This window comes from Sebastes umbrosus, chromosome 19 (assembly GCF_015220745.1).
Source record: "Sebastes umbrosus isolate fSebUmb1 chromosome 19, fSebUmb1.pri, whole genome shotgun sequence".
In the NCBI taxonomy this organism is placed as follows: Eukaryota; Metazoa; Chordata; class Actinopteri; order Perciformes; family Sebastidae; genus Sebastes; species Sebastes umbrosus.
The window spans coordinates 24,751,298-24,773,446 of NC_051287.1; the positions used below are offsets into that span (position 1 = coordinate 24,751,298).

The 22,149-nt window shown below is 40.4% G+C and overlaps 1 protein-coding gene across 2 annotated transcripts in view; it reads left to right on the plus strand.

The window, feature by feature from the left end:
* Positions 1-9,802, plus strand: part of dym (dymeclin) — a 79,599-nt gene extending 69,797 nt beyond the window's left edge. For both annotated transcript variants that reach the window (XM_037752744.1, XM_037752743.1), the window contains exon 17: positions 8,382-9,802. In XM_037752744.1, the coding sequence (XP_037608672.1) occupies positions 8,382-8,531 (150 nt within the window). In that variant the 3' untranslated portion in view covers positions 8,532-9,802. The remainder of the gene's footprint in view (positions 1-8,381) is intronic.
* The last annotated feature ends 12,347 nt before the right edge of the window (positions 9,803-22,149 follow it).

The window sequence follows — 22,149 nt, forward strand, 5'->3', positions numbered from 1 at the left end:
CAGCATGATGTTCATTTAGTAAATTATGGTCCCATTTAGTGTCAAATAGACCATAAAGCAGAGGATGCTCTAGGGCGGGGCTACCTAGTGATTGTGATTGTGATTGACAAAAGTTAATTGTAATATTTTGGTCGCCTAAAAATGTCTTATTCAGCGTTCGGGTGGACTTAGCTCCACCCTCTCGTGTCTCTTCTGGTTGCAAATAACCAAGATGGTGACAGACAAAATGCAGAATTTGAGGCTTCAATACAGCAGTCCACAAAACCAGTGGGCGACGTCATGATGACTATGTCCACTTCTTATATACAGTCCTATGGATTCATCCTCTGAGGACCATGAATGTCTGAAAAAAATGTGATGGTGATCCATCTAATAGTTGTTGAGATATTTCAGTCAGGACCAAAGTGGCGGACCGACTGTTAGCAACTCAATTTACAAAGCAACATATCTTCACATTTGAGAAGCTTCAACCTGTTGATTTATAAACACCACTACATTTAATTGGCGGTGTAAATATTTCAGTGACCACTTCAATATAAAACTGCAAGTGTGCACAGAAAATTAGGAGAGTAGACTTTGAACAAATCTATTTGAAAATATTCGAATGTTTTTTCTTTATCACCACTATGTAAAACACGGCCTGAAATCACTACTGTTAATGTTTTTCATTTTGAAATAGAACCTTTCAATGCTGGTGTACGTACCTGCATCTACGTGTGTGTGTGTTTGTGTGAGTTCATATTTGCTCCCTAGCCGCATTCTTCTCTGTCTGACCGAGCTCTGACAGCACAGCAGCCTGCAGAGGCGGGAAGGGAACACCGAGTCCTGAGTGGAGATACGAGGCCAGCCAGTCAGTCTGTGTTCAGGGGCGAGGGCCTGACCCGCCAGGACCCATAACTAACTGATATGAGCCCGGGCCAAGTGGGCCCAGACAGCTGCCAGACTGAGAACAAAACAGAGGAGGACGGGAAGAGGAGGGAGGGAAGGCAATAGAGAGCCAGAGGAGATATGAACAGAGAGGAAGCCTCAGTATAGACAGAATAAGGGACAGAGATAATCTAAAGGATGGTCCCATAGATGCTCAGATATTTTGCTCTGAGGCATGTAGTGATATCCGAGACTTCCCCTTGCACTAAATCCCTTGGTGCTTCTGTCCCATATACAGTAGAAGTAGGAGGAAAAATGTTTGCCATTGTGATTATTCTCAGTCTCTTGGCAGCTTGTGAGATTGTGTACTGCCTGCTTTACTGTTGTGGCACCACACCGGCAGCCTGTATCATTAAAGGAATAGTTTGACATTTTGGGAAATATGCTTATTCGCTTTTTTTGGTTAGAGTTAGTGGGAGGATCAATACACCTCTCATATCTGTATGCTAACACCTCTTTCTAATGCGTGGTACACACTAAATGAGAAACAAGACGATTTTGGGCCTGATAGTGTTTGTTTACACTAAAGTCACGTTTGATCACGAGTGATCCCGCGAGATTTCCGTTTTGTTTTTTTTAGTGGAGACTCTTGTTCATGAATTAATCTGTTAGTGTGGTGTGCTGTTTTGGCAAAATCGTTGCTCTCTACACACTAAAAGAACAAAACAAATCTTGTAAAAGGTTGAAAAATCTTTTAGTGTGGGCCGGCCTTAACTGGACGTGATGCGAACGAGCGAACATCAGATTGTTTCAGTTTTCCCAATGAAGATATCCTAACCTGCTACATGCGTCAGCGAACAGGCAAAGCGACTTGTTGCTTATTTGAAAAATCGCTCGCCCCGGCTCTATTTATGCAAAGTTTCACGCACCTCCAGCCTGTTTTCACTGGTCAAAGTCGCTTGACAGTTAATCAATACCACTCTCTCGATGTAATAGAGAGTGACATCGCTCGTAGTATATCTGGACAATTTTTTGCGCTCCATTCGCCAGAGTTTGCTCGGTCGCTGCATTTTAGGAAGAGGTGTAATGCTGCGTTCCATTTACCTCGGAAATAAAAAGTCAGAGCTGGGAATGACGTCACACCCGAGTTGGCCGCGTTCCAGTACAACAAGTCGGAAAACTTAATTGGGTTTGCTGTACACAGGTTTACCATTGCTAGTAATACCAGTTGATAACAATGTAACACATTGGTATTTTACACATACAAACACCATAGCAACATAGTCCACAGATAGAACAATAATCTGTGTACGACTGACTTAATGAGACATAATTAAGACAGCAGTGCTAGCTATTACTACAGCTGTTTTACAGCTGATACCCGGAGCAGCCATCTAGGATTTTGAGGTTTGGGTTGGTGAGGTTCGCCCGACTTTCTGAGTCCGAAATCCGACTTCAGGGTGCGTTTCGGTTGAAATTTCCGACAGGGAACTCAGAAATTCCGACTTCCCAGTTCAAATGGAAAGCAGCATTAATATCAAGGTGGAGACGGTTAGCTTAGCTTAGCATAAAGACTGGAAACACGAGGAAACAGCTAGCCTGGTTGTGAAAACCGAAGTGTATAAATCATTTATAGTTTTACAACGGTTCATGTGCGGTACTTTTTCTTAGCTGGGAGATATAACGTGTTAATAAGTGAGCTTTGGAGGTGCTGGTAGTCAGATTTAGTTACCTTTGGACAGAGCCAGGCTAGCAGATTTCCCCCATCTCCAGTCTTTATGCTAAGCTAAACTAACTGGCTGCTGGCTGTTCATATTTAAGGTAGAGAGTGGCATGAATTCTCCTCTAACTCTCAGCAAGAAAGCAAATTTTGACTTTAATTAAGTTGGATTTTCTTTGTATCAATGGTCCAGTTTTAGGCGCATTTTGTTCCTTTGCTGGTAGTTTTATTGAGCTTAGCAAAATACCATTGAGTGTACATTGGTGTTCCATGGGCACCTTGTGATTCTTAATCTTTCTTTATCCCTCAACAATAACCTTTCCATGACACAATACACCAGAGATGCCTGAGAGAAGAACATACTTGTTTTTAAGAGAAAATGCATAATGCAGGAGCGGAAAGGAACGCTCTGCCTTTACTGTTGACGCCAATTGCAAATGTATTCACAAAGGCACAAAGCATTCAAATATAGTGGCTGAGAAAAGACCATTTGTGCGCTTATAGTCGAGCTCTGATTTGTTTCGCTCGTTCCTGTAAACTGTGAATGCTGCATTCAGAGGTCATGATTAAGAGCTTCTCATATTCAGTCACAATCCAGTCGTGGGTTGAAAGAACATAAACGGAAATATTGTTCTTTTAATGTCCTGCTACTATGGAAAAGCTGCAATGTGCAACGTTATATTGCCTCAGTGGCTTTATGTCTGTCTGTAGATATGAAAACAATCACTTAAGAACATGACAGTTGCTGCTTACACCGCATGTTCTTCATATAGCTTCCATATATTTGCAAATTAATGAGAGAAACTTTTGATGCTGTAAGAGCGGAAAAATGTTAATACCACACGTGTGTTTGTGGACAGCAGTATTTGCTGATTAATGTTTAATTATCTTAACATAATTAGCAGAACTAGTTGTGTTTCATTTATCAAGATGATGATGATGATGGCAGGACATTCATCAGCTATGTCCTGTTTTAGTTTGTTTGTGCGTATGAGTCAACAGATCTGCTAAAGAAAAACAAAATAGTTTCCGTCTTAACATTAAAAGCTGTGCTGTATTACATCCTCTGTGTGCGCTATAGCAAGTAAAAGTGAGCCTGGGTTGAGTAACTCTCAACCATCAGTGTCATATGAACATTTGATGAGTTGGTACGCTTGCCTACGAGACAGTCACCTACACACACAAATACCAGCCAGATAATACAGCTTCTGCATTGTGTCTCGCCATCACAATGGCGGTGGTGTGTGTGGTCTGGCCTCAGTAGCCTGGCATATGGCCTGTGACCCCGTAGCCCCTCTGTCTGTGTCATTATGATACCGATAGTGTGGCTGTGAATAGGAGCCAGCCAGGACTCAATAGAGCGGACTGGGGCCGTCGCATAAAGGCCCTCAGCGTCTGTCTTTCACCGCAGACTGATTACTGGCTGCGTGTGTGCATATACATGCGTGTGTAGACAGGAGGATATAATGAGGTACCCTTGTATTATTGATGTTCTTGCTTTTGCTGCCTACCTGCTGTTGAGTGGGTTTGTGTTGGCTTCAAGTAGGCTAGGAAAAAAACATTTCTTTATGTAGACACTTCAGAGAGGAGCGCTACATCTGCTAATAAAAGGAGATTGTGTTAAATCGACTTTTACGATTAGGCGATCTATCGTTTTAGTCATTTTTCAAGCAAAAATGACGACCATTATCTGAGTCTTTCTTCTCAAATGTGAGGATTTTCGGGCGGCTGGTTAGCTCAGTCAGTAGAGCGAGCGCCCATGTATCGCCAAGGCTCTGTCCCTTGCAGCGGTGGACCCGGGTTCGAATCCGGCCTGTGGTCCTTTCCGCATGTCAATTCTCTCTCTCTCCCCCTTTCAACACTGTCCTATCAATAAAATGCTTAAAAAATGCCCCCAAAAAAATAACATTTAAAAAAAAAAAAAAAAAAAAATGTGAGGATTTTCTGCTTCTTTCTGTTTTATATCATTGTAAAGTGAACATTTTGGATTTTTGAAGAAGTAACTTTTGTCTGTCGGAAATTATAGTGTGCATTTTTCACTATATTTAGAGCTGCAACGATTAATCAATTAGTTGTCAATTAATTGGCATCTATTTTAATAATTGATTAATCGGTTTGAGTAATTTTTTAAGAAAAAAATGCTAACTTCTCTGATTCCAGCTTCTTAAATGTGAATATTTTCTGGTTTATTTCCTCCTCCATGACAGTAAACTGAATTTCATTGAGTTGTGGACAAAACAAGACATTTTTTCACCATTTTCTGACATTTTATAGACCAAACAACTAATCGATTAATAAAGAAAATAATCTACAGATTAATCGACAATAAAAATAATCGCTAGTTGCAGCCCTGTTCTTCTGATACATTATATAGACATAACGATTAATTTACCAATTCATTTGTTCCATAAAATATCAGAAAATATAATATCACAGTTCCCCAGAGCCCAAGTCTTATTCAGATCGCTTGTTTTGTTCAAAAAATATTGAATTCATTATCATAGACGACAGAAAACACTTAAACCTGCAGTAAGCAGAATGTTTTGGCAAAAATTCCATAATAACCTTTCAGCATATTGTAATTCAAGTGTTCTGAAAGATAACTAGACTCCTGTTCCTCCTCATGGCTCTGTTTTCAGGCTTTAGAAAATCTAGCCCGTGATGGAAGACTTTGACCAATCACAGGTCATTTCAGAGAGAGAGTGTTCCTATTGGCTGTGCTCCGGCTGGTGGGCGGTGCTTAGTATTTCCTCAACAGATCTCAACATGGCTGCCGAGTCACAAACTTTCTCATGTTACAGCTAAACAGTACACTACAAGATGATTCTGAAAACATTTTAGGAGAGAAATAGGCATTACAGTAACAGAATATTGATTCATATTTGATCAGCGCTGCCTAGTTTGACCGTTTGGTTGGAGTTTGCGAGTGATTGACAGCCGGCTCTCATAGACAGCAGCTGGACGGCTGACTCCAGATCAGCTCTGACTGGTTGTTTTCTGCCGGTCTGTAAAATCCTGCAGATGCCGTTAGGAGCACCGGAGGACACGGAGGACACAGAGGACACATGATTTTTTTCAGATTACCTGTCTCATGCACTACTGTCAGGATATAGTGACCGTTTTCTTCCAATTTCTACCCACTGCAGCTTTAAGTCTTCCCAGTTTTAGAGGCTGGAACTTTTTGCTTAAAATATTAAAATGAATCATCGATTACCAAAGTAGTTGCAGACTAATGTCCAGTTGATTGACAAATTGCCTAATCGATCAATTGTTTCAGCTGTAAAATTCATATATATATATAACATAGGGTTGGGCAATATATCGATGTAGTTATATGAGACTAGATATTGTCTTATATTTTGGATATTGTAATATCGTAATGTGGCAAGAGTTATATTCCTGGTTTTAAAGGCTGCATTACAGTAAAGTGATGTCGTTTTCTGAACTTACCAGCCTTTACCCACTTAGTCATTATATCCACATTACTGATGATTATTTATCAAACATCTCATTGAAGAAGAAGAAGAAGACAGTTTATTGATCCCTGAAGGGAAATTCAATTCATTGAGTTTTCTCCACATCGCCCAGCTCTAACACAACATAATAAGTATGCAGAAGATAGTACAGTCCACATGTTTGTTGTCTCTTTTGTCCCGGTGGATTAGCTGCGGGGACATAATCAACACTGAGGCCCTCCAGTATGAACTTGATAACCTCTCCCGGTCCAGCTCAGTGAGTGTTTTGTCCATTAACAGGCCGTGTCATGACAAGCTGAAGCTTGAAGGGCTGAGTGGCTATTACCAAGTAATCAGGTTACTCAGCACTTCTCCACGGGTCTAAACAATAAGGTCACGATGGCTGACAGACTGCTCTGTAAAGTTACACCCCCTATGTTTGGTTCCCGTTTATTAGATCGCCTTTTGTTAGTTCTTTATGTATTTCCTCGTTGTGTATTCAGGTCTATTTTCTCATTTACCTCTGGGTAGTTTCTGAACAAGCCCCGAGCGACAGTCGGTCTGTAGCTGTCGATATCCAGTCGCCTGCCGGGGTCTTGAGGTGACGTTGGCACATTAGCCGTCGCTTTAAGAGGTCGGCGGTCGGACCGCAGAGCGATACCTGTCCTCCCGCAGGCCGCTGTAAGCAATTTCACCTCACAGACAGATGGAATTACATCTGCCAGGCAGCGAGCTACTGTACCTGATGAAGAGTGATTACTGAGAGGCCTGAACAGGTTAACCTACCTGTATAGCAGCAGAGATGTCACTGCGCTCTTCACACCACCTTATAAATATCCAATGTTGGCTGAAGGCAGTGTCTTGCTGGTGTTGTCGTCTCAGACCGAGAATAGCACAACCCCCTCATTAATTTCAATGAGATGCTGCAGACATTACATAAAAACAACATCCTGCTCAACTTCTGTCACAACAATGCAACGTCAACAGGCACTGTAGTCACCGATCCGAAGTCCCGCCCCCCTTCGTTACTGTTGCTAGGTCGGACAGGCTTGACAAAAAGAAACATACTTCGGCACGAAGCAGAGATAATATGAACAAAATCATGCAGGTTCACCAGAAACATCACCAGAGGTGGAGAGCTCTGCGCCCAGCAGCAGCAGCAGCAGCATATCCTCCTCCGACCAGGAGCAGAGTTTCACCTCGCTGCTCCGCCGGTCCCCGCTGGGAGCCAACACTGACACCACTCTGCTGGAGACCCAGGCCGTATTGCTGGGCCCGCTGGAGGGAAGGGAGGCACGGGGAGAACCCGTGGTGTGGGCCTCCATAGATGGCGCACCAGCGCTCACAGAGGCGTTTATGCTCAGCACGTTGTTCGTTGCAATATGCTCCGAAACGCCAGGAGGCATACAAACAAAATATTCTGTGGATAAGCAAGAAGTCAACGAGGGGTACCGGAAAGGAAAGTAGGCTACCTGGCAACAGTAGTAAATACTAAACTCCAACGTACCGCCCAACATTGCATTTGTGTAGTGTAGTCATTCCTGTCGCTTACCTCCAAGTCAAAATGACTTTCCGTCTCTCGGTGCTTCCCCTCGGGTCGCCACTCTTTCCATGATACCTTTTTTTTTTTTTAGCTTTTACAAAACGATCTCCATTATTCTTTCACAGCCTGCGGAAAAAAGCCTGTTCTTTCTCCAGTGTGTTGCCTATTTCTTTCCAAGTATTTAATGTCATGTGACTGTCCCTGTGGTCTCAGTGAACAGTCGTAGAGATGTCTGTACAGGCCAACCTGCTCAGCCAGTCTTCCCTCAAAGGCGTCCACGTTGAAATGAAAGATGCACGCAGTGGGCACGTAGTTACAATAAATTCAGAGGTGCTCGACCAAGCGCCGCCACAACTTGCGGAACCATCACGAAAGCTTTCTGGCGTGTGCACCTCGGGCCGGCTTCACTACAGCGACCATAAACCAGGCTTAATGTGTCCGTGAAGATTGGATTTTATTAGGGTAAAGAAAAGTGAACCGAGGTTCTGCCGGGTTCCACACTCACTCAACTGTTACAGGAGCACAGAGCAAAAAGGGGCGGGACTTAGGGAGGTTTCATTTTACCGTTGGCAATTGTTACTACGAGTATAAAATGAGTATCACCATGTTCATTTTCTAGAGATGTAAACTCTTGTCTCAAAGTGGAGCCGGTGTTCCAGAGGAGATTTTGTATATTCCCATTTAGAAATGATCTTCTTAAAATGTCATCAATGTTACCAAACGAAACAGAACCATCACGGTTGTTAATCCTAACAATTCTCCTTTCCACCTCTTGCTCCTCTTTTTGTGTGAATAGAAGTTTCCGGAGCTCAAGTTTAAGTACGTGGAGGAGGATCAGCCGGAGGACTTCTTCATCCCCTACGTCTGGTCCCTGGTCTTCAACTCTGGAGTCGGCCTCCACTGGAGCCCGCACGGCATCGAGCTGTTCAGCATGGACTCTGGCTGAAACAACCTGCTGCAGCGGACCTACGTGTGTCTTCATCCCCGTTCAAGACTGACGGTGTGTGTGCGTGGGTGTGTGTGCGTGCGTGTGTGCGTGTGTGTGTGTGTGTGTTTGGGTGGGTACGCTATGTGCACGCTGCTTTGAAAGTGCCTCGACCTTGTACAGACTTTCTTTTTATGCAGCACAACCTCTTTTCTTTCCTCATATGATAATAGTTCCTCTGCTTCGACACCGTGAAGCTTCATCCGTGCTGGTTAACAGTTCACACAGTAGCGCTCACTCACGTACACTCAGTCCTGTAGGGAGCACCGACTCGACACCTGAGCAACTTCACCTGGTTCCACATCACACGCCGAGTTCTGTAAAACGTCCCGTTATTGTGAGGAGCTCAGGACGCTGGCGATGGATAATCCTATGTTGTTTTGTTTTTTTCTTGCTTACAAAGAAAAGGTCAATTGAAACACGTGTAAGTGTTACACCGCTCTGGTTCATCTACCGCTGCACCGAATGCTAAGAAATAATACCAACTCCATATTCAAAGACTTGGAAGACATACATTTAGGAATAACTTATATGATATTGAGTTTTAAGTATCTCATAATTAGCATTTTATTTTGACCAACATTGTTCTCTGGATACAATGGGTTTGTATAAAAGATTTGTGTTTGTGAAATAAAAAAAAAAGGTCAGAGAAAGAGAGAAAGTGATCTCCAACAGAAAGTCCTCTGTTTTGTTGTAACATGCATGGTTTTCAGATTTGAGTCCACCACAGTTGCTTGGTGGCCACCTCCAATAACCCACATTGAATTACGGTATAATTAATGCTTCATTTAAGTCCCTGGGTAGTATTAGCGCCCCACATCGCTCTTATTCATGTGATTTCATTGTTGCTTCCAGCCCGTTTATTTGACTTTACCCAGTCTTTAAGTGCATCAACTAGGACAAGGCATTAAACCTCCTTGTCCTATTGTGCATAATTACACTTGTCTCTTTGATTTGTCACTTTATTTGCATGTTTAACTCGAGACTTTGTATTAAATTATTTATTTTCATGTATATTGTTTTTTTTACACATTCAGCCCCCCCCCAAAATGTAAATGGTGGTAGTACTGAAATGACTACTTCTTCTGAAAGACAAACGGTGGTACTATACTTTGATTCTTCCAAGGTGGGAAACTGGCTTTATATTATTACATTATAATATGACAACAGCTGTCATTTTGTGGCAAATATTACTTTGGAAATAGGAGTTTAAATAAAAATATGAAATCAAAGCAAGTGTCACATGGTTATTCAGCAAAGTCAAAAGGTCGGTGTGGACGGGTGATCACCCAGGAGACCGCTGTTCGTTGTCACATAACTTCAGTACTTTGGTTACGCCACTTCTATTTTATCCAGTTTTATCCAGTTTTATTTTATTCTGTTTTATTCATATTTTATTTTATTTCATTTGTTTTAAAAAAAAACAAGCAAAAAAAAAAACCTACTCAACAGTCCAGACACGGGACATGCTGCCTCCCTACCGAGTGGGCTCCTCCTCCATCTCCTCTCACCTCCCTCCATCGATGACTGCTTCTGGATAGAGAAAAGGTCAAACGCCCTGAGCCATCTACCAGGCTCACAACCTACTACGCCACTTTCGGAGTTGCTTTAACCCAAACCACGATCTTTTCCTAAACCTAACTAAGTAGTTTTGTTGCCTAAACAAGTTGTTTTCTGTTAAGACAGAAGTTTATATTGAAAATACATTATGCGTGTCATGAGCGGAAACTGACACGTGTTGTTAGACATTTGTACAGAAATGCACAAAAAATGAGGAATAGCTTTTCTTAAGATACAGACCCCTCAAACAATTGGAACAGCGAGGCCAATTCCTTTATTTTTGCTGTACACTGAAAAACATTTGGGTTTGACATCAAAAGATGAATAAGAGATCAGTATTTCAGCTTCTATTTACCGGTCTTTACATCTAGATCTGTTACACAACTTAGAAGATAGCATTGTTTGTTTGAACCCACCCATTTTTTTCTATTACATTGATTATTCAAACAATGTCTACTCTCAGTTTCAGCTTTGGGTTTTGCCTGTGCAGACTGCATTTATAGTTTATGGGAGAAAAGCCAGCAATTTTGAAGCTGAGAGGAAATGGAAAATCAATCGGAGCCATTGCACAAACATTGGCCATAGCCAGTACAACCATTTGGAATGTCCTGAAGAAGAAAGAAACCACTAGTGTACTGAGCAACAGACGTCGAACCGGTAGACCAAGGAAAACATCAGCAGTTGATGACAGAAACATTGTGAGAGCTGAAAAGAAAAACCCTAAAACAACTTTCAGTGACATCACCAACAACCTCCAGAGGGCAAGAGTGAAGGTATAACAATCCACCGTTCGCAGAAGACTTCGGGAACAAAAGTACATAGGCTACACCAGAAGATGCAAAAAAGTACAGAGACAGAGGCTCAAAAGTTGTGGGACAAAGTTTTATGGACTGATGAGACAAAGATGAACCTTTACCAAAGTGATGGAAAGGCTAACTTGTGGAGAAAGAAAGGATCTGCTCATGATCCCAAACACACAAGCTCATCTGTGAAACACGGTGGAGGTAATGTCATGGCTTGGGCTTGCATGGCTTCTTCTGGGACGGGCTCATTGATCTTCACTGATGATGTAACACATGATGGCAGCAGCAAAATGAACTCAGAAGTCTACAGAAACATTTTGTCTGCCAATTTAAAAAGAGATGCAATCAAACTGTTAGGGAGACAACCCAAAACACACTGCCAAAACAACCAAGGAGTTCATCAGGGGAAAGAAGTGAAAGGTTTTACACTGGCCAAGTCAATCTCCAGACTTCAACCCTAGGCCAACAGACGCACACCGACGTCCCCAGACTGTCGGCTTGGAGAGTCGGCACCTTCAGAGGCCTGAAGAGCTAAAACAGTCTGATATTTTAAAGTAAAAAGAAAGAAATGGAGAAAAGTCATTGTATGTAGCAGAAGTTTTTTTAACTGTCCTACCTTATTAATCATCGCACAGCCCCCAAATTTATCCACCCTGGTTGGGAACCACTTGTAGCCCAGAGTGGTTGAATCATCTAGTACATTGACTACAATTGAGTTGCTATTGGTGTTTTTCATTATGCACCTTAGCTAACACTACAGTTGAGTTGTACTATGTAGGGATGTCACGATACCAGAAATCTAGTAGTCGATACCAATACCAGTGAATTTCCACGATTCTCGATACCAATTCGATACCACGGTACAAAAACAACAACAACAATAAATCCCATGTAATTCAACACATACTCTTTTATTAAAAACATTTGAACATTACAATAAACAGAGGCATGTAGCCTTTAAGTAATAAATAAAAAGAATTGACGCATTTCGTTCATTTTGGCGTATCAGCGGCATGTTATCAATCGATAGTCAGACGACGGACACTACATACTGACCGTGAATGCATCTGGTTTGTCAGCTCAGAGTAGCAGGTGTCACACACGGGACAAGAGAGTTGACAGACCGAGAAATGGCAGAGGATTTGTTGTTTAAGTGAAAAGCAAACGCACCTATTTGGCAATATTTCACGTTTAACCCCAATGCTATAAGGGAACCATAATGTTAATGAGGTAATCGCCGCCAGGCGGATGGAGCCATCACAGCCGGTGTGCACGGAGCAGCGGAGCCCCGCAGCAAAAGCTTTACCGGAGAGGCCAGACACACCGCCACCCGACGGTAAAGATCAGAGTCAGCGTTCTGCACATGTTGACCGTCATCTTTCTTGTAAAATGTCCGGTGTAATCGGTAACACCGGTGTTGTCACAAGTTTATTAACTTGTGGGAAATTTTCCTCACTGTCACATCCCTACCAATGACCATTACAGGCATCGTATGGTTCCTTCGGTACTGTAGAAAAAGAGTACCGTCACTTTTTTAGAATTTGGGCATCGACTTGGTACCAAAGTATCGGTTCTCATGACATCCCTAGTACTAAAGGTATTAGCTCGCTGAAATAATTTTGGTGGTTATTACTAAAACAAAATAATTTTGAAATGTGAAATTGAAGTGAATTGCTTCCTGTATGTTGTACAACAGTCATTGTGAATTGGAGTACTATATTGATTACATCAGCTTTATCCTATGATCAGAAATGCTCATGGAATTAGCATGAATGTAGTTTTATTCTGACCTTATTCATAGGTCAGGTTTTTCAGTGGGGTCATCTTTTATGACAGCCCGAGACCTCAGAGGAGATTTCAGAATATAGATTCCAGAGAAACCCTTTTCCAGTACTGGATGGCGAGCCCAGCCCACAAAGTAAAGAACCTGTTGCCTTCAGCCAGAGGGCCGTGACTGAAGAACATTCACGTATTTCCCACCTTCATCAAGTGCGGTAGGATTGAATTGTACACACAAACACAGCCCTGGACTACATACATACCTTTATTCATATCGGTCCCACACCGGTAGTGAGAGAGACAACTGTGACTCTTGCAAAGACTTTGACAATACCCACGTCTTTATTATTTTCTTAATTTTTGTGCGCACTGTTTTTTATTTTTCTTACTGGTCATTTCTAATTGAACGTTGTAGTTGGATTTGCATTGTAACGTGAACTTACCTTGGGTCCCACCTGCTTATCACCTGGTTTACTGTTAAATACATGCAGTTAAAATGTATAGTGTATCTGCGTCTCTGTTTCACTGTTGTCACTCATCCTCTTGGCTCCCGACGATCCTAAATTCTTCTGAAGCTGGTCCAATCCTTAAAGTTACTAAAGCTTATAAAGCTTATTTCTCACACTGGTCTTACTGATAACACGTACTGGTTACACACTACTGTAGACAGCTTCGTTCTGTTTAATGTTGAAGTCATCTGGAAGATATTGACATGTTGACTGACTCAGTTAGAATAACCAGACTTCATCCTTGGCTCATTTCAGCTTCATTGCTTTCTTACTTCTGCACAAAAGAAAAATCATATTCTGTTTCTATCTGCGTCACAGAATATCGATAAACTTTGGCATTGCTTGTGTCTCTCATGTCTCATTGTTGCCTGTTGTGGTCATAGCTGCAGAGGCAGCAGAAACAGAGGCATGAAACCAATTTGGGGGGGAAAAGTTGATGGCACAATGGCACCCACTGTGTCGCCGGAGCTCCCACTTCCCGAGAGAATTTCATGCCTTTCGTCTCTATTGTATTGATTTTCATGCCTGAAATTCTCTCATTCTCAAGGACAATATAATGGATGCAATTTGATGCAAAGAATGGCCCATTTTCAACGCGGGGTCGTCGGTAGGTTACAGTGAGGCAGCGCGCTCGAGGACAAATTATCCAGACTCTCTGCACCGACGCTCACCTGCTTCCAGCTCTATTATCGCAGTGCCAGATGGTTGAGGGGAGGTTTTCACAAAGTGACATGGCCCTCCTTGTTCCATCATGGTGTGGGGGTCACCTTACCATGGGCTCCCGTTTCAGGTGACAGCAGGAAGATGGATGGGGCAGGGGATTCTGGGATGGGTAGTTCATGTTTTTTTTTACAGGCTGGTACATTTTCCTCAAGGTCTAGGTGAGGTTGTGTTGCAGCGTGGGTCCAGATGCAGAGGTCACACCCAGATCAGCGTCTATTGAGTGATGTAAAAAGTAGGGCACTGGAGACCAGTTTGCTGAAGTGGCTCTGTACTAAGTACTGGTAGCCCCTAGTGACACGGAGCTCATTAATATGACAGATTACCATGGTAACGATGGAAGGTCGTTAGGCTCAATGGTTTTAGGATTAGGTCACAGCAAGGGGGAAGCTCGTTCACAGCATGAGAACAGCACCGAGAGTTAGATAGAAATATAAAAATAAACACAGATAACGTCATTCCTTCCTACAAATCTTCAGTGGAATGAAAACAGAGTTTCAATGGGCTGGGCTGTCAATGGAAAATAGATAGAAAGAAGAGACAGACAGGCTGTATTGTGCTCTTGATGTCTGAAAGATATCTGAGAACCTAAGTTTAGTAGTCACGGGTTACAGAAAGAGAACAATAAACAGTCACATACTTTTACTGAAGCTGTTCTCATTTTTTATATTTTATACTATTTTCTATTTTTTAGTTGTTGAGTTACTTTGCTCAAATACTTTCTATGTCACCAGTCGTTGACCTTTTTACATGAAGCTGCTTAAAGTGACTAACTGAAATATCTCAACAACTATTGGATAGATTGACATTACATTTTGTTCATTGTCCACAGAGCATGAATCCTACTGGCTTTGGTGACCCCCTGACTTTACATGTAGCACCACCAGCAGGTCAGAGTTTTCACTTATCTTGTGAAATCATCATCTACTGGATGGATTGGCATTATTAACTATGAAACTATTTTTTGTACGGACATTCATGGTTCCCAGAAGAGATATCCTATGCTTTTCTTAGCGCCATCATTAGGTTGACTTCCTGGTTGCAGGCCAACCAGGAAGTTAGCATTGCCTGGTTCCCTCAAAAAAAAGCCAATGGGATTTTTGCATTGGATTTTGGATTACTGCAGAAAATAAGCTCTGTGGCAAACAAACGTTTGTGATACTTTTCACGAATCACGAATGAACACCACTTTTATGGTTTTTGAAGCATAAATTCAATTGCCCGAAATAAAAAGCTAACGTTAGGTTATAAACGAACTACACCATGGTTGTATGACTTTAACGTCACCCCCACTAAGCTGAAGGCGGACTAGTGTTCGGCGTGATGATGTTTGGTAGTCTCATTTAGCCACTTGTTCGCAACCGCCTTTTTTAAGACACGTAAAAGCTTCAAATTTCACAAGTGGGATATTTCTTGAAAAATATTATGTTGTAGAACAAAACGTTAAAATCTCTTACATTTGTTTTAACCACAGAATTTATTTCTGGCATCGAACTACAAACCCATCAAAAAAAAACATTGACTTTGAGACTAAGCTAAGATAGAGAACATGGTTAACATTCTACCTGTTACATATGAGCATGTTAACATTGTCATTGTGAGCATGTTAGCATGCTGATGTTAGCATCTAGCTCAAAGGTTTAAAACCCTGAATGTAACATGGTGAAAATACAAAAGCCCCACAAGTAGCCTATTCCCAAAAACTGAACCAACAACATGTTAAAAAAACTGTTTTTATTTGTAAAGCTTGAACAGTAATGGAGCTATACTGTGTCTTTTTTACAAAGTTGACATTTTTGCCAGAGGGAGATAAAGAGGGGAATCGAAATTGGAAAAGGTTCATCCCCTGGGGAGCATGAATGTGCTTGTTACATTTCATGGCAATCTACCAAGTACATTTTGATGTTTCTTGTGTACAAGTACATATTTTGGCATGATGGTGAAGCCTGGGGAATATTTAAGAGGTGACCAAATACACAGATATAATTCTTAATGGAATCCATGAACATCCAGACCACATTTAAAATCAATCTCAACATTCAGTCTGAGATATCTCATTCCATCGGCCTCGGCATTCTTATATGTAGACACGTATGCAGATCTTTTCAAAATTGTTTCACATTAATGGCCTATAAAGAGAACTGGGTCACTGAGGCCTCCAGCTACTTTCATAAAATGTCACAAATTGAATCCCTGAACAAAAAAACAGACTAAAGTAATTGAATGTAAAATGACCTGTTCTATACCGAGTCCTTCACTGGGTAAAAAGTTAGACATAGACATGAATCCCACATTGAAAAGATGTTTTAACAAACCCCGTCAAATTAGAGAAAACCACATATACAAACAAGAGGTAAAGAAATGTTCTTGCAGAGAAGGAGACATGAATAAAATACATTTTAGTGTATAGCAGCAAAGCTTATACTCATGTCTCTCTTAGCCAGCCACTTCAATGCACTTTATAATTGCTTGCGATGGTTTGCTACATATTAATTTTTAACAAGTACATAAATGTATGATAGGGTATGTAGGGGTGTAAAAAAAGCATTGATGCATCACAATGCATCAGTCTGAGTTTGATCCATTTGAAAAGTTTGGATCGATTGAAAGTGATTAATATTGTATTACGGTGTTTCTTTCTATTGATTGACTGCTGTCTGCAGGCGGCGATGTGTTTCTGTTCCAGTTTCCATCTCTCACCTAACTGAGCTGTTGTTGTATGAAACGGAAGTTTTGAACTGGAAGGTTTATATGTGTTTATTATTTTATTATTGACTTATTCGGTTTAGTTAGTTTTTTAAATACAATACATTTTGAAATGATCAAAACTGATAAATAAAAAATGATACTGAAAGAATCTAAAAGACTAATCAAAATCTTTCAATTGCAATATCTGCTATAATCTAAATATGTTTTATTTTCCTCCAGGTTTTTATATTATAGGGGTACTACAATATATTTAATTTTCATGCTACATGTTACTGCTGTTTTGTTTAACCCTTTGAACTCTGCAATAGAAATGGTCCTTCAGTGCCTACATTGGTATTTTTGCTTATTGTGATGTCATTTCTTGGAGTATCGTCAAATGCTTCATATCTCTAAAATCTGTACAACCTAAGCTACAAGGTTATGTCAGTCAATAAACAATAATAATTGTCAATCGATTCAAATATTGAATTTCATGATTGTCCATAGTTAATCACGATTAATCACAAATTAATCGCACATTTTTTATCTGTTCAAAACTGTACCTTAAAGGGAGATTAGTCACGTATTTAATACTCTTATCAACATGGGAGTGGGGAAATATGCTGCTTTATGCAAATGTATGTATATATTTATTATTGGAAATCAATTAACAACACAAAACAATGACAGATATTATCCAGAAACCCTCACAGGTACTGCATTTAGCATAAAAAATATGCTCAAATCATAACAAGGCAAACTGCAGCCCAACAGGCAACAACAGCTGTCAGTGTGTCAGTGTGCTGACTTGACTATGACTTGCCCCAAACTGCATGTGATTATCATAAAGTGGGCATGTCTGTAAAGGGGAGACTCGTGGGTACCCATAGAACCCATTTGCATTCACATATCTTGAGGTCAGAGGTCAAGGGACCCCTTTGAAAATGGCCATGGCAGTTTTTCCTCGCCAGAAAAAGTAACCAAACATTCCTTATTTCCAGCTTCTCAATTGCGAAGATTTTCTTTTTTTATTGTCTTGTATGATAATAAAAATAACATATTGGGGTCTTGGAGTGTTCATCTCACAAAAAAAAGGAATTTGATGACATCCCCTTAGGCTATTTTCGGACACTTTATAGACCAAACGATTAATCGATGATGAAAGAAATCTTTTTACCCTTCTGCTTTTCTTTTGACACCCTCCCCTGCTGTTGAGATAATGTCTGTGATTTGTAGCTATCTATCTCTGCCTGCACCCTGAGGTGTAATATCATTGACCAATGTTTTCTGTTCACTTGACAACGTAATGTTTCACTTTGTGGACTCCGGAGATGAGCTTTTCTGTTAGAGGCAGCTCATTATTTCAGGGGGGAAACTGTTCAATAAGATGACATTTTCTGACTTAGAAATAAAACTCATTAACTTCCTTTTAAACAGATAGAGCAGAGAAAAATGTGACCTTTGACCTCTAACCATTCACTGAAAGGTCAGCTAAAAAGAGTGTAAATGTACAACTAATATTGTAATTCTGGGTTCTTGGACATCACACCATCCCCTTTCTCTTTCATTATGATGGAACCACCGCTGAGACATCGGTAGACTTTTTTCAACACAATAAAAATTAAACACATTCAGCTTCTGGCTTTTTTATATTTTAATTATGCAGTGACATTTGCCAATGTAGGTGTTTTTGCGCTTTCCTGACATGATATCAGATGTGCAAGTGGTGAAAAAAAAAAACAATCTCCTCTATCTTTTTAATTAAACTTATTCTTATTGTTCTTATCTTAGCCATGACGAGCTCTTTGTGTGCCATCTTCAGCCTATTCTGAGCACTGTGGTTCAGACAGAATAAGCCCCTTTAATTGCATATGCATGACCCCTTGTCTGGAGGCAGTGACTGTGTCAATAAATTATAGTAAAGGCCAGGACTGCTATCTAGAATATTAATCATCCTTCTGCCGCTATAAGGCTGTTTTACTACCCTCTTCTGAGTCAGCTCAGTGGGCTTCATGGTACACTATAGCTGGGACCATTCAACATTTTATGCAGTGCCCAAAATTCAATTTTTCACTCAAAATAATCAAATTCATAGAAAGTTGATCATCTCACATATCAAACCTTGTGAGATTATTTATTTAATGGGGAAAAAATCCCAGTAACACATATTACAATTAGACAGGAATGCCCATTTTAAGTCGAGGTACTTCATCAAATTGATGCAGAAATCATATAAAAAGCCGATTAAACCATTAGTCCATGAAGTAGTGCTGCTCATTGATTTGCAACATTGCCCATAATGTCCTACTACAACTAGAGATATTAAAGATATTGTGATATAAACAGTGTGACATGATATGGTCTAGCTTTAAGGGACTGTTGTAAATTATTAGTAGGGGAGAACGGCTCTGCACAGAACAACACTTCTGTCATCCTGCATCATGGTTTTATTAATGTGCACAATTAGAAGTTCCATTAATATTACAGTTCAAATTGACCAATCCTAAATCCCGCCCCTTTTCGCTCTGTGCTCCAATAGCAGTTGAGCAAGCTTGGAACCCGGCCGAACCTCGGTCAACTTTCCCCTTTCCTATTTCCTGTTGGGTTATACCGGGGTTATACTTAGATACGCTTTGTCTGTTCAAAGTTACTTATGTAAGTCACATTACATTGGTATCACACGGACACATTACATTGTATATAGTCACAGTTACTACGAGGAACTTTCATTTTGTGTTGATTTTGAGCTTGATCGAAAATTTGAGTTAGTATGTGTTTATTATCAATTTAGACAACGTAATTGTGCATCATGATATCTCGATATATGCTTCCATCATGATTCCATTGAAAGACGATAAATTATCATATTGAATTATTGCCCAGCCCTAAACCCAAAGGGACCCATTGTTTAAGAAACTAGATTAGGGTTTGAAATAAGTAAAGTGTTGTGGCTAAAACATGTTAAATAAAACTCCGTCCTGCACCTTTTTTTTTTATTCAGGCCAGAAAGCAGACAGACTCTTCCAGCCAGACTGAAATGGAAAACGGTTAGATAAAATTGGCTACTTCCTGGAGTCTGGAGAACAGTCACACACACACACACACACACACACACACACACAACAGGAAGGGCAGGGAGATGTAGAGAGAAAGAGAGAGAGAGAGAGGGGAGGGGACAATGTGTGTCTGCAGCAGCCACTTCCACAAACCCTGTGACAGACCTTTTCCCCTGACTGACTGATTGCTTCCAGACTGCCTTAAAGAAGCAGCGCAGTCCTCTGAACCGTTTGCGCTTTGCTGTTGCGCTCTTTACGCGGCGCCAGTGGGGGATCCTGCATGGGACAATGACACACACACACACACACACACACATGCATACACACACTCACACACACACACGCACACACCCACACACACACACATCTCATCTCATCATTATGATCCCCCCCCCTCTGCCCTGCAGCGACTCAGTGACACATTAACATACTGCTTCCCGGACTACTGTCTGTCTGTCTGTCTGTCTAGGGAACACAATTAGGCTACGAGGAGACACACGCACGCATGCACGTCAGAAAAAAGAGGCATTCATGCTAATGCAGCTCAGTGTGAAGTAATAATGTCTGAGATGTTGGAGGTCTCATCTGGTGTTTTAAATGAGATTATCTCAACGGAGTCTGGTGTGTTTGTGGTTCATACAATTCAGTATCATCATTGTTAATAAGTGTAGGCCTAACTCAACTGTACAATTCGTATTTATGCTATAATTGCATTTATATTTAACACACTTATCCCACTTCTCAGCATTTTTTTATTTACTTATTTGTACTGTTATATATTGTATGTATTAAAAGCACATATTTGTATATAATTCCTTATTTCTCATTTGTATTATTTACTTATATTTCTGTAAATATATCGTGTTATAGTATAGTGTTGCATTATTTAGCCTACATGTTACTTACTGCTTTATTTCTATTTTCTTACATTACTTTATGATTATATATATATATAGGCTAAGAGCAACTGTAAAGTCACAATTTCCCCCCTAGGATAAATAAAATATTTCTTCTTCTTTTTTTTCAACACTGTTTTTATTGTGCTTTTAACAACTAGAACTTGTAAAACACAAATCTCCACATGAGAGGTCATACAAAGTATAAGAATTATAATTATACAATTGTAATAAACAATCTCTCATATATTACACATTTTATAGTTCACAGAAGAGTGTATTGCCTTACCGACAGAAAAATAGTTTCATATACACATACACACATACATATACATACACATATATATACACATAAATACATATACACAAATACAAAAATACATTTATCATAATACATGACAAAGAATGATACTGAGTAAAAATAAAAAGTAATTAAACAAAATTTAGCCAAAAACAAACTCAAACCGATTAATTGATTATCGAAATAGTTGACGATTAATTTAATAGTTGTCAACTAATCGATTAATCGTTGCAGCTCTAGTGTAGCCATTTGTCAAACCATAGCCATTTGTTTTGATAGTTTTATGCATGCATATAAAAACTAAACTGCCACACTGTTTGTTAGTGTATGTCTTTGTCTCTCACACTTCACATAACACCGTCAATTGATCAAATCAAACCACGGCGCCTGTCATAATAAATATGGATCCATGTGATAAAGACAGTAAATAAAGTGTCCTGTTACAGATCTGCTGTCTGATCATGATGGGGGGAAACTGATCCTCTCAGCTGATGGACCGTTTCACTGGATAAATAAAGAAGGGTGGAAACTGTTTGTGTTGATTGTTCTCACAGACAAAAAACTCAAAGGACTCTTGTGTTTGTCCCATCTGAAGGAATCACCGTCCAGAGGGCGGCAGCAGCGAATCACCATCCAGAGCTGTGTTATTAAGCCCTAAGTAGAGCCTCGCAGGCACAACCACTCTCTCATGGCCCCCTTCTCTTGTAGTAAAAGACCCCAAATTCTTAAAACCTGAACAAGCTCCAACTATACTGCCTGGACAGCTATAGTGCTTAATGGTGGCGCCAGAAATGCCTGAGAAGCGAAAATCAGGGGGGAAAAACCCACATTGAAAAACAGATAAAACTATCTTGATAGCTGATAAAATGTGTTATTATGGGATTATACAGAGTATTGTCGTCCATATTAAAACTGTATTGATTCCAGCTCCATTAATACACACTTTCAGCATACATGCCTTCTTTAATAGGCTCTATGAATATAATAAAACAACACATTAATAGCACTAAAATGTCCAAAAGCTACAAATCTTTAAGAAGAATAAGCTTTAATAAATTGAGGGGCCTTCTTATGTTACCAAAATATGTAGAAGTCTAACAGAAATGACTTGTGTCCTCCTAACTGCTTTAGTGTCCCAACCTCTTCCTCGTATATTCTCAATTTGTCAACTTCTTCTTCTGGGAAAATGTTCACTTTCCTGCTCCTATTTTATTGTGTGTGTGTGTGTGTGTATATGAATGTGTGTGTGTGTGTGTGTGTGTGTGTG